This window comes from Medicago truncatula, chromosome 1 (genome assembly GCF_003473485.1).
Source record: "Medicago truncatula cultivar Jemalong A17 chromosome 1, MtrunA17r5.0-ANR, whole genome shotgun sequence".
NCBI classification, from domain to species: Eukaryota; Viridiplantae; Streptophyta; class Magnoliopsida; order Fabales; family Fabaceae; genus Medicago; species Medicago truncatula.
In genome coordinates, this window is record NC_053042.1 from 39,426,425 (window position 1) to 39,438,684 (window position 12,260).

At 32.7% G+C, this 12,260-nt stretch overlaps 2 protein-coding genes across 2 annotated transcripts; both read right to left on the reverse strand.

Annotated features, from left to right (window-relative positions):
* Window positions 1-1,732: 1,732 nt before the first annotated feature.
* Window positions 1,733-3,644, reverse strand: LOC112418623 (uncharacterized). Its single transcript, XM_024775056.1, has 3 exons — window positions 2,758-3,644; window positions 1,827-2,649; window positions 1,733-1,768 (listed from the first exon to the last, which is right to left on the reverse strand). Exons 1-3 carry the CDS (start codon window positions 3,642-3,644, stop codon window positions 1,733-1,735), a joined length of 1,746 nt encoding a protein of 581 aa, XP_024630824.1.
* Window positions 3,645-6,182: 2,538 nt separating this feature from the next.
* Window positions 6,183-7,471, reverse strand: LOC11434611 (phosphoenolpyruvate carboxylase kinase 1). The gene has a single exon (XM_003590904.4). It carries the CDS (start codon window positions 7,386-7,388, stop codon window positions 6,564-6,566), a length of 825 nt encoding a protein of 274 aa, XP_003590952.1. The 5' UTR covers window positions 7,389-7,471; the 3' UTR covers window positions 6,183-6,563.
* Window positions 7,472-12,260: the final 4,789 nt, after the last annotated feature.

A 12,260-nucleotide genomic window follows, 5' to 3' on the forward strand; every position in this document is an offset into this window, starting at 1 on the left:
TATGTTTAAATAATATCTAAATACATTGCTTAAGGAAAACTATCTAAACAACTATTATTTTGAAGATGAGTGTTATTTGAACAATTAATTTGGCTGACAACTTTGTGACAAATATAATTTACAAAGAAAAAGTATGTATTTGCACGGAAACCAAAACAACAGAGAGATAAAGTAAAAAATAATCAACTTTGTGACAACCATAATTTACAAAGAAAAATTAAGTATTTGCACGGAAACTAAAACAATAAAGAGATAAAGTAAAAAATAATGTGAATATAAGAGTGAAAGTTGTCACAAAAAATTGTCAATAAATAAATATTCAAATATCATTTCTCTGTCTTGAAACGGATAAAATGAAGAATCTGTTTTTCCAAAGAGATTGTCAAATGTTACTCACCGTAAAAGGGACAGAGTAGTAGTACTATAGTACTACCGTATTTATACTAATTTTGTTAAGATCGAGGGGCTTGCATGTGAATGGTGGTCCCCAATAAAATAAATAAAATTAGTGGTCCTGCTACCTACCAGTAGTACATACCGAGGTGGGGCCCACGATAAGTTATTAATAGTAGTATTTCATTTGATAAGGGCTTTCACATATGGGTTGGATTCATGCCGCGGCTTATCTTTTCTATGCTTACCCGTCAAGTCTCTCCCGACATCACTGCCTACGCTTCCACCTTAGACTTTACACGCAACGCTTTCATTTTAGAAACAATACAAAACAATAGAGGAAGATTCATTTTACTCATATTTTATATTTTGGATTCATGTATCTTTGAATAAAATAAAATCCATATTTTATACTTTGGATTCATTTTACTCATATTTTATACTTTTTATTAGAGATAAATCATTTTTTTTAAAATCGAGTACTCTCCGCATGCATTTGTGAAGATTAATTCCTTGAGTATTGTGAGACTCATATGGACAGTAAATTCTCTCTAAGAGTTTTAACGTTGTTGCATGCACAAGGCTGAATTCAGACTCAGAACCTTGATTAAGCTAAAAGAAATTTATTTCATCTCATCCAAATACTTTTGGATTAAATCATTTTTTAATTTAGTATAACAAAATGATTATCGTTGATAAAAAAATATCAATGATTATTTTAAATTTTATTTTTATCACGGATTAAATTGGTTTGTAGAAAAATTATGAAAGATGAAATTAGATCTTCACTCTTACTCAATTTATAATTTTTTCAATAACTTGTTTATTAATATATTTATTCAATAGTGTTTTTAAAACACACTAGTTGGATTTTGATTATGTTTAAATCTATTGCAAATTTATAATTATTTTTTTATGGAGAATGTTAACTAGTGTCCTAAGGACAATGATTAAGCATCTAAAATAAGTAAGTTTTCATGAAAAAATTACGTAAGCATTTTTTTGAAAAAGAAATTACGTAAGCATTTTTTTTTGAACAGGCAAAAATGAGATATATTAAAACGGACACCGCAATTGTTATCGCACAGGATGTGCCCAACAATCACAAAAATGTCAGAGTCTAAGCAAAAATTACAAACAAATCAGTCAATACCCAGACATAAAAGAGGGCTCGACCACCACTGATGTGTGCCAAAACTAAATACAACATTACTAGCCTTTAACCACCACAACGAAGTTAATTTCACTTTATCTAGTAATTGAGGCACAGTACTTTGTCTATTTCTAAAAAGCCTATCATTCCTTTCATTCCACAGCACCGAAACACAAAGCAACCAAATCAAGTGGAAGAAAGACCGTCGCCCTCTCGAACAACCTGCATAATGAATAAATTGCACAAAGTGATCTGAAGTTGATTGAGAGTCGACACCTACCACTCCTAACCAATGCCGCACCATCGGCCATAATGCACCAAAAGTTGCACAAGACAAAAACAAATGAGTAACATCTTCGACAATCCCACATCCAGCAACGCATAATCGTTCCTCCACAGATAGAATGCCACGATTTGCCAAATTATGTTTTGTGGGTAACCGATCCCTCAGTAGTCGCCAAGCAAGGATAGATACTTTGAGAGGGACCTGTTTATGCCAAATTAAGTCCATATTATGGTGTAACTGGGGCTGCTCCTGTGATGTCAGCATGTCATAGACTCCACGAACAGAATACCCATCATCATGATTAGGTAACCAGAGCCATCTGTCTAACACTGATTCCTGCAAAAAAACTGTTAGTAACAAAGCCCTACACTCCTCTACCAACTCCTCCTCCCAAGCCCACAACCGCCGACGCCACCTCAACGCCTCCCCGCCCACATCCACCCCCAGCAGGAACATATTCCTAACTGAGATTGATTTGTGAACAGACAAGTCAAAAAGGCGCCTAAACCGGACACAAAGAGGAACATCTCCACACCAACAATCACGCCAAAAATCAGTATCTGCCCCATCTCCCACTCTCCTCCTAACACAAGACCCAAACCATCCCTCGCCACCCTCACCTATCCCATCTCTAATCCTCACGATCTCCCTCCACCACGAAGAACAACTCCGGCCCCCATCCTCCACACCATACCTAGCCACTAACACCTTTCTCCACAAAGCATCCCTCTCCAATAACAACCTCCAACACCATTTACCCAACAAAGCAATGTTAAACTCCCTCAACCTCTTAACCCCCAACCCTCCATACTTCTTCCTCATACTCAAAGTATCCCACCTAACCCAGTATATTTTTCTTTTTTCCTCACCCCCTCCCCAAAAAAATTTATTAAACAAAGATTCAATGGAAGAGATTATACCTGACGGAGCTTTGAAAAAGGAAAGTGCATAGACAGGTAGAGCAGTCAGGACGGACTTTAGAAGAATCAAACGGCCACCTAAGGAAAGAAACCGACTTTGCCAACCAGCCAATCTATATTTAATACGGTTCACAACAGGTTCCCAAAACAAAAGTCGACGAGGATCGCCGCCAATCGAGAGCCCCAAATAGAGAAACGGGATTTTACCTACTTTGCACCCCAACACAGATGCCGCTTCTGACAACCACGAATCATTAATATTGACCCCTACCAGAGAACTCTTATGAAAATTAACTTTCAATCCCGACATAGCTTCAAACAGAACAAGACCAGCCCTCAGCGCCCGCACATTAGCCCAGCTTTTATTCCCAATAAGAAGCGTATCGTCAGCGAACTGTAGATGAGACACAACCACCGGATCCGCACGCCCCACTCTAAACCCCGAAAACATACCTCCGTCTACTAACGCTTTCATCAACACATTCAAACCTTCTGCTGCCAATAAAAATAAAAAAGGAGATAAAGGGTCACCATGACGCAATCCCCGTTCAAGATGGAACTCATCAGTAGGACTTCCATTCACAAGGACAGAGGCAGTAGCGGTACCAACACATTCTCTTATCCACTTACGCCACACTACCGGAAACGACATACTCCCCATAACCTCATCAAGATACCCCCAATCAACAGAATCAAACGCCTTTTCAAAATCCACTTTGAACAACAGAAGTTCTTTCTTAAGTTTCCTAGCCTCATCTACCACCTCATTAGCGATCAGAATTCCATCAAGAATTTGTCTGTTTTTAACAAAAGCAGACTGAGCCTCGGACACTACACTCCCAATAACCTGCCTCAACCTGTTGGCCAGAATTTTCGCCAGAATTTTATACATGCTCCCCACTAAAGAGATAGGCTTATCAAAAGTAACATCTTACATTTACAAGACAAAATTTTATTCGTAGATTCTTTAATTATTGCTCTGAAGACACCGGTTAACAAGACATTTTATTATATATTTAGTCTTGAGGAAGTTACTTGAGTCCCTCTTATTATCTGATGCCTTCCCTGTATTAGCCTTCGTTAAAAAAAATAAAAAAAATAAATAACTGAGTCCCAGAAGAAAAAGTCGGGAGAAGACTATTAGTAAACACCATTTATGTTGCCTTAAACTCTTTCAAAGTAAACTTTACTATTGTGTTTTCTTCTCCTTATCATCACGAATCACTGTGTTGAATTATTAAATACCACTATAACATAGGAAAAGATTGACTGGAGCTGCCTTATCAAATGGCCAATTTCATTTTTTCAACCTGTTAAGTATCAACACATATACCATAAAAAAAAAGATAAACATATAGGATCAGATCAGTCAAAGAAAACTATCAACACATAACGACAAATTTTCAAATCCTTTCTATTGGAGTCGTAAAAGTAAAACAAGACAAGACCTAAAATAAAATGAATCCACAAAAGTACAAGAGCCAATCTAAATCTTTTTTTTTTTTTTTCAAGCAGAGCCACTCTAAATCTATCCAGTGTCCTTGGGCACTTATTAAAGACCTTAAATGGTAACTTTGTACAAAAGTTTGTGTAATTAATATATTGGAAATTGAAAACTTTGATATTTTAAAAAAATAATTACTTAATTTAGCATGCTTAAATAGTGCTCCAAAGGCACTCGTTAACAAGACCTTTACAATATTTATTCTCATAAATTTAGATACACAGGTTAAACAATAGCTATAAAAAGTTGACACACGTGATTAATGGAGTTAGAGTTCGTGCTCGGATCTAAATGTTTAATGTATCAATATCAATTTTGATATTTTTTGTAAATTCTTACCATAAGTGGTGATAATTCTAAAAGGGTATGAGTTCATATTTTAAAATATAAAAGTCTCACGCTTTTAGGAGTTGGGTTGGGTTACACAATAGTTTATGGCGGTGAAGATGTTCGTATATCAGTCTACTTGATTAACAAATATCCGTCAACAACCATAGACTTCAAAACACCTAACATAATACTCAACGTTGTACATTTACTAAGCTTTAGCACATACATATATCAAGCAAGACATGTTTGATGATAGGATTGTGAAATATGTCTTCATTGGTTATCTGGATGTCTTCATAATATGGGATGTTATTTTTGATGAGACCCGAATATGGATGAACTGAAAAATACATGGATATTACATACCTTAGAAATAAAGGTGGAGTAAACTCAATTTAAAATAAATATTTTCACTAGTGAGACAAGAGAAGGTGAGGGGGGATGAGACCATGTTGTTGTTGCTACTTGAGATTGTTTCGAATTTGATTGAAGTTGACACTTGTTCCACATATCTAAGGTTATTGGTGCGATTTGAGTTCGATTTCCAACATGTTTACCCAATAAATGAGGGTAGTTATTGTGTCACGTCTCTTTGGGAGACATAATTTTGAGTTTATGACTTTTAACTTATAAGCTCGTATGATTAAAAAAAAGAAAGACTCGTTTACTGACCGTCATTTTTTACATGAGCTTATAACAATTTTTTATAAGTCGATTCAAGTAGCTTATAATTTATCACTTTTTATCTTAATTTTACCACTATAATCGTAATTGAAAAAAATAAATATTATATGCATTTCTTTTAACAAATACTACAAAATCAATTAACTAGCTTATCTGTTATAAACTACACTATCCGACCATTATGAGCAAAAATCAACATTTTAAATTCATTCGTTAAATGATGTATGTGGTCTATAATGAAGACCACATACACCATTTAATGAATAAATTTAAAATATAAATTTTTACTTATAATTCTAGCCAAAATTAAAGATGTAGCTTATCATTGAATTTTCCTTAAAAAAAAAAGTCCCATGCTAAATTGAATAATTTTTTTTAGGCTTAATCGCACTTTTAGCCCCCTATCTTTTCAAAAGTTGCGATTTTGGCTCCTAACTAATTAAAATACAAAATAGCCCCTATATATTGGATCTTTTGCAGTTTTGGCCGCCAATATCACTTTTGACTCAGTCTTCGCTGACGTGACACCCACATCCCTTAAGTGAGGTGCCACGTGTCGGCCATTGTGGGTGTCACGTCAGCGAAGACTAAATCAAAAGTGGTATTGGGGGCAAAAAACTGCCAAAGATCCAATACATAGGTGGTTGTTTTGTATTTTAATTAGTTAGAGGCAAAAATCGCAACTTTTGAAAAGATAAGTTTTTACTATATTGCCCCACTTTCTTTTTTATAAAAAAGACGTCGTTATACTTACATAATATGAATTTCGCTCATTTTTTTAACAAGATTAATTAAAGTCATCATTCCTCTATTTGTTTCCTAAAAAGGATTCACATTCGTTTCTGGAAAATTGGTAAATTATTAATTATAGACATAATTTTTTTCTTCAGGAATTAATAATAGACATAGGAATTAATAAACAAAAGCACTTATCATTGAAAATTATGATACCGTAGTAGCAGTAGTATGATACAAAAACCAGATCTACAGACTAAGCCTCAAACTCCTCCTTCTATTAAAAAAGCAAAAAAGAGTATGATTCTTCAGCCTCAGATTCTCTTCTCTACCTCCTAACTTTTTTATTTTTCACATGATAAACAAAAAAAGATAGAAAATCCCATAAAAGATTCTATCTCAACAAAAAAAAAAAAAAAAAAACTAAAAACTCATATCTAGATTCTTGGATTCATAAAAAGAAAGAGAAAATTCTACTCAGCATCGCTTCATCGGAAAATTTACACCACCGTGCTCTGTTTCCTCTGCTTCCGGTAGTCACAACACTTTCTACATCTTCTAATTCAGATTCATTGCTTCACCTCCACTCACTATCCAAGGATGCGCCAAGGCTTGTTCAGCAGAAAATCTTCTAGAATCATCTCTACACATCATCTTCCTCAACAGATCCTTAGCAGAAGAAGAAACAGAACGGAAGATTCTAGAAGGAAACCTGAGATTCGCTCTAATAACTGACTCAAAAATCTCAGCCGTAGAATCACCGTAAAACGGAGGAATCCCGCTCAACATTATGTACAAAAGCACACCACAGCTCCACACATCAACTTTCTCTGTATAATCTCTTCCTAATAGAACCTCCGGTGCCACGTAATACGGTGTTCCGACGACTCCACTCATTTTCTCGCCGTCGCCGAACCATTCCGCCGAACCGAAATCAGCTAATTTGAGATTATCTTCAGAATCAAAGAGAATGTTATCCGGCTTGATATCGCGATGAGCGACACCGAGACGGTGGCAGTGAACAACGGCTTCGAGAAGCTTTTTGATTATCGCAGCGGCTTGTTGTTCCGTTAAAGGATTCGCAACGATACGGTCGAGGAGAGTGTGAGGTTGACAAAGCTCTAAGACGATGGATAAGAAATCGTCGTTTTCAAAAACGTCGAAGATTTGAAGGATGTTAGGGTGAGGTGAAAGAAGAGAGAGGAATTTAGGTTCGTTTTCGAGACACTCGCGATCAGTGGAATCGGCGAGGAGAGATTTGTCGATAACTTTGACGGCTGTTGGTACGGCGGAGTCAGGGTGGTAGCACCGGAAAATGGTACCGAAACGACCACGACCGATCTCCTCGCTGAGTTGGTACTTAGTTTTTAGGGTTTCGCACATCTCAACAATTTTTTCTTCGATTTTGATTATCGAGTTTCTTAGTTTTTTTTTGGGTTAGGTTAGGGTTATTTATAGAAGGAGAAAATAACTGTGAAGAGTGTGAGGGTGAAAGTGTGGAATGTGCTATTGGCATATTAGAAAAGGGAATATTCTTTCGGTGGGATAGTATCATTCAAAACAAACTACGTTACGGGAGGGTTTATTCTGTTTATATTTTGCTTATCAAAAAAACTAACTACCGTTACATCCGTTTTATTAGTTTCTTTTTTTTTTTTTTAAATAAAATAGGGTTTATCTTTTGAATATTTTATTTTATAAATATGAAAAGAATAAAAAAAAACAGAAAGATAGAGATTCTCTGCGGAAAAAAAGGTTAGGAAATTTGGAACAAGTGAACAACAAACCAATTCCTAATATTTTGATCGATTGTAATTGAATAAAAGTTTTTTTTGAAAAAATATAATAGTTAAATCATACAAACTAGCGAAAAGACGGACACGTGGGCACTAACGTATCCGTTTTTCGCTCTTTTTATCGTGCTAACGTTTGAAAAATATCAACGGTATTTTTTATGAAATTTTAATTTTGATTAAAAGTAAAAATATAAATGTTTTTTGCTTTCAAATTATAACAAATTAAACTAATCATGATTATCTATTTCAATGAAACTAACGATATAACAAAAAAATATAATTTACATTTTTATTTTTTTAATGACACCAACAACAATTTTTATTAGAAAAAAAAGTTGTTGTTTAAAAGTATAATTAAGATTTAAGATAATGAAAAAGTAAGTATAAATACACTCATTTAATTTGTTACACTTTTTAAATGATAAAAGAAAAAATTAGACATTTGTGTTTGTTACACTTTTATTTTAATATTTAAATTTATTCTTATATATTTGTTACATGTGTTATTTATTTGTATTTAAAATTGACGGCACTTTTGGAAAGAGAAAAATCAGCACAAAAGTGCTTGAAAATGGTTGTTTTCTTTATATATAGTATAGATAAAACAATTTTCTAAGAAAAAAAGAGGAAATAAAGCAATATAAGTTAGTAAAAAATCTGTAGAACAAAAAAAGCAATGCTAGTTCCTTAAAAAAAAAACAATCGCAAGTTCCTTTATTTCTAAAAAATTATAAATATGTCCTTTGGTGTATAAAAATTGATCGATATTTTTAAATATGTAACAAATTATTTATTGAAAAGTAAGATATCTATCGATACAATTTCTTATGTGCTTTTTATATGGTTCTTAACTAAAATCACCATAATTTCTTTAAATCCATAATTTTCTATAAGTTTGATATATCCAAAAAAAATGTATTTTTAATTTAGAATGATACGAAAAGCATTTAAAGAATTGTACATAAATTTTGTCAAATGGTATCAAATTACCAAAAAAACACTTAAATGAGATGACATGTCTCTTCTTATTTAACTAAAATTTTGGGTTCAAATTCTATCTTGGATATACAACAACTTTAAAACTCTAAACTCTAGTTTGTCGAGGGATTAGTGGTATGAATCAACGTAAAATTTATTGCATTTTTCATTCACAAAAAACCTTTGAAAATAATTACTAAATTATCTTATTTGATAATCAATTTAATTTTACACTTAAAAAAATGGCTCTAATTATGCTAACAAATCTTATATAACTAGATTGGACTAACACTTTTAATTAAACCGAACATCACGATTCACGTTTCTACCAAAAAAAAACCAACATCACGTCAAAGAATTCTTTCTTTTGATAATGTCACAGCCAAGAAGCTTACCAACTCAGTCAACTTATAACCGTATTATATCAATATTTTCCGTCAAAAGTCGTGAAATTCTATTTAGCCATTAAATTTGATAAGTTGCATTCTTCTTCCCTGAATTTAGGATCTAGTTGTTAAATTTTTTTCAAATATAAGTTATAATCATATTCGATAATTTTAAGATTTTTCTAAAATTGATTTTGAATTTAGCATAATTATAATATTGCCACTGCTCATTCATTCACTCTTTCATTTTCCTTTTCAAAAGAAGGAGAATTCTTTTTTATGCTTTTTCTTGACAGCTCAAAATGGAAAGACACTATGCTTAAAAATAGAATACACAAGGAAAACTAAGAAATCAAATTTCTTTGGCAATCCGGAATTCGCAATAAGAATGGCAAGGAACACCCGTGTTTGTAAAGGAAACCATTGTAACACATAAATATTAGGTGTGCATTTGACATCACTGGAGAGACCAAAATTGATTTTAAACGTGTAGAATTGAATTTGTTTGCTTTCTAATAAAATTGTGTTTGACTCAAGGATTGATACCACTTGAAGTTAGAAATTTGAGTCATTGATTTTAACACTTAAATTTATCATTCAACTCACTTTTACATAAAAATATTTAAACACACATCACTTTAACTTTCAATTACTTTCAACAAGAATCAATTTTACAAAATCAATTAAATCAAAATCAATTTTTTACAACACATAACCAAACATGCATTAGATCGTTTTCATGCAAATTTGTGTATCAAGGCCAGGTACATGCCATCACTTGATTGGATAATGTAACTAAGCTTAACTTTATAGCCACCATGTAAACAAAAAAAAAAAAGCTTTATAGCCACCTACACATACAATTTGATCACAAACAGACAACCTACATCTCATAACTATATGAACCGAATGTGATTTCACCTTTATTTTATTTCTCTTCCTAGGCGTACGTGTATTCAATTTTAAATTTTTGTAATTGTTTTTTTTTTTTTTTAAAATAACAAAGGAAAAAAGAAAAACAAGAACACCAAGAATACAATTAAGTCTAGAGCATCAAACCCCGATAGTCAACACAATTTTCAACTTTTGTGGAAGAACTTGTCAAAGATCACACTTAATCTTGAAAAATGTATGAGTTTTGTCAAAAAAATCTGCATAACAACAAACCTCTCTAAACACATGTTAAAAAAAAAAGTTAGGAATATGCTTTTTTAAACCAAAAATCTTTATCAATAAAGATGTAATTATACATGCATTTGTGAGTCATAAGATGTTGAAGAAGGCGAAGGACTTCTTGAAAATTCATCTCACAAATAACTTGTTGAATAGAATTGTTGATGAATCTTTTAAGTAGTAATTGAGTATCCAAAATGTTTACGAAATCTATCAAGTGATAAAAAAATTGAGGAATTATCACCGATACAAATTGAATGCATTGTCTCAAAACTTTCAATGCATTTAAAATACTTTTCATATTAGAGAAATGTTGCCTTCAATTTTAATGTTCCAAATTTTGTCCCGTTTAATGTACCTTTTAAGACAAAACCCTCGGCCAAAGTTTTTAAGGATCATAAAGCAAGTTCGAAATTAACTTCTTGAGAAGAGGGATACTAGACCTCTAGCCTCCCTAATAACAAGGGTAGGGAAAGTAAAAGTAGACTACTTGAGTCTATTCTACTTTCTATTACCATACGTGTCACCTCAAATGAAGCTTTTGGTAACTCTATCAAGAGTGACTGAGTTTTCTCCTTTATGGAATTGAAGATCGAGGCTTTTACGGTGGGACCTGCAACTCTCAAAACTGCATCAAGTCAAGTGGCTAATCATAAGAAAGTGTTTTCTGACAATCAACATAATTCTATATTATTTACGTTTGACACTCTTGGCTTCCTAGCACTATAGGTTGTTGGCCTTCTAAAAAGAGTTTAAAGGATCATGTATAACAATGTTATGTCCCTTATGTTTATTAATGTTGTGTTTAAGAGGATTGATTTTACAATCTAAAAAGAGTTAGTTGTATAATTTGTTGCTCATCTCTCTTCTATTCCTCAGTAATTCTTTGTGAATATTATTATAAATTGAATTTATCCAATCTTGTTATAAATTAATCTAATTATTCTCAAAAAAGATACCAGTGCATTTTTAAGAATGTCCTTCATGCGAACCAATATTCCGTTGTAATAAAATAGTCATAAAAAACTGAACTTATATTTAAATAAAGTGAAAATGATTAATTTTGCTTTAAAACCACTAAATATTAACCTTTTTTTAATGAAATATGAAAATAATCATACATATTCTTTGGAAATTCCTTCGAAAATCTAACAAATAGGGAGAAAAGAGGAGAATTTCCCTCCTATCTAATATCTATAGATAGATTCCGACAATAAACTGTTGATATACATTAAAATAAATTTCATCTTTTTTTATTGACAAATTAAAAATCCATGCATGGTATTTTCTTTCAAATAAACAAACTAACTGATTCCTAGGTGTACCAATAAGTGTTCCTCCCACCACCATGCCAATTATTCTTTTTCCATCAAGCCAAGTACGAAATAGTTTACTGGGGGATCCTTTTTTTACCTAAGAAAAAAGTTATCGTGGAATCCATTTTCTTTAACTAAATAAAACAAAAGTTATTGATATTGGGGTCCAACATAAATGATGATAAGGATATGCACCAAAACTTTTTTCCAGATATATATCAAATTAAGAAATGAGCACCTTAAAAAGATTAGGATAATTTCCATTTATTAAATAATAAATAATTGGTGCCCCATATGAATGACCCTTCCGGACAGTGGAAGGTACATACTTTATACGAATAGCACTAAAAGCAACACGTTGCATGTCTTTTACCATGTACGTTCAGTTCAACATTCCAAAATAAGTACGGAAAAAAATATATGGACACTACTTTCTCTCGTCTCGTCTGTGTTAACAAAAAATCTAAGATTTCAAAAGCACATGTTGAGGTGCACAAAATTTGGTGGTTTATGCATACTTTTCAACGAATGTTAGAGGAAGGAAAAGTAGCCAAAACTTGGGAAAAAAACAAGTTGAAATTACTTAGAAGCTTCTAACACAAAAAT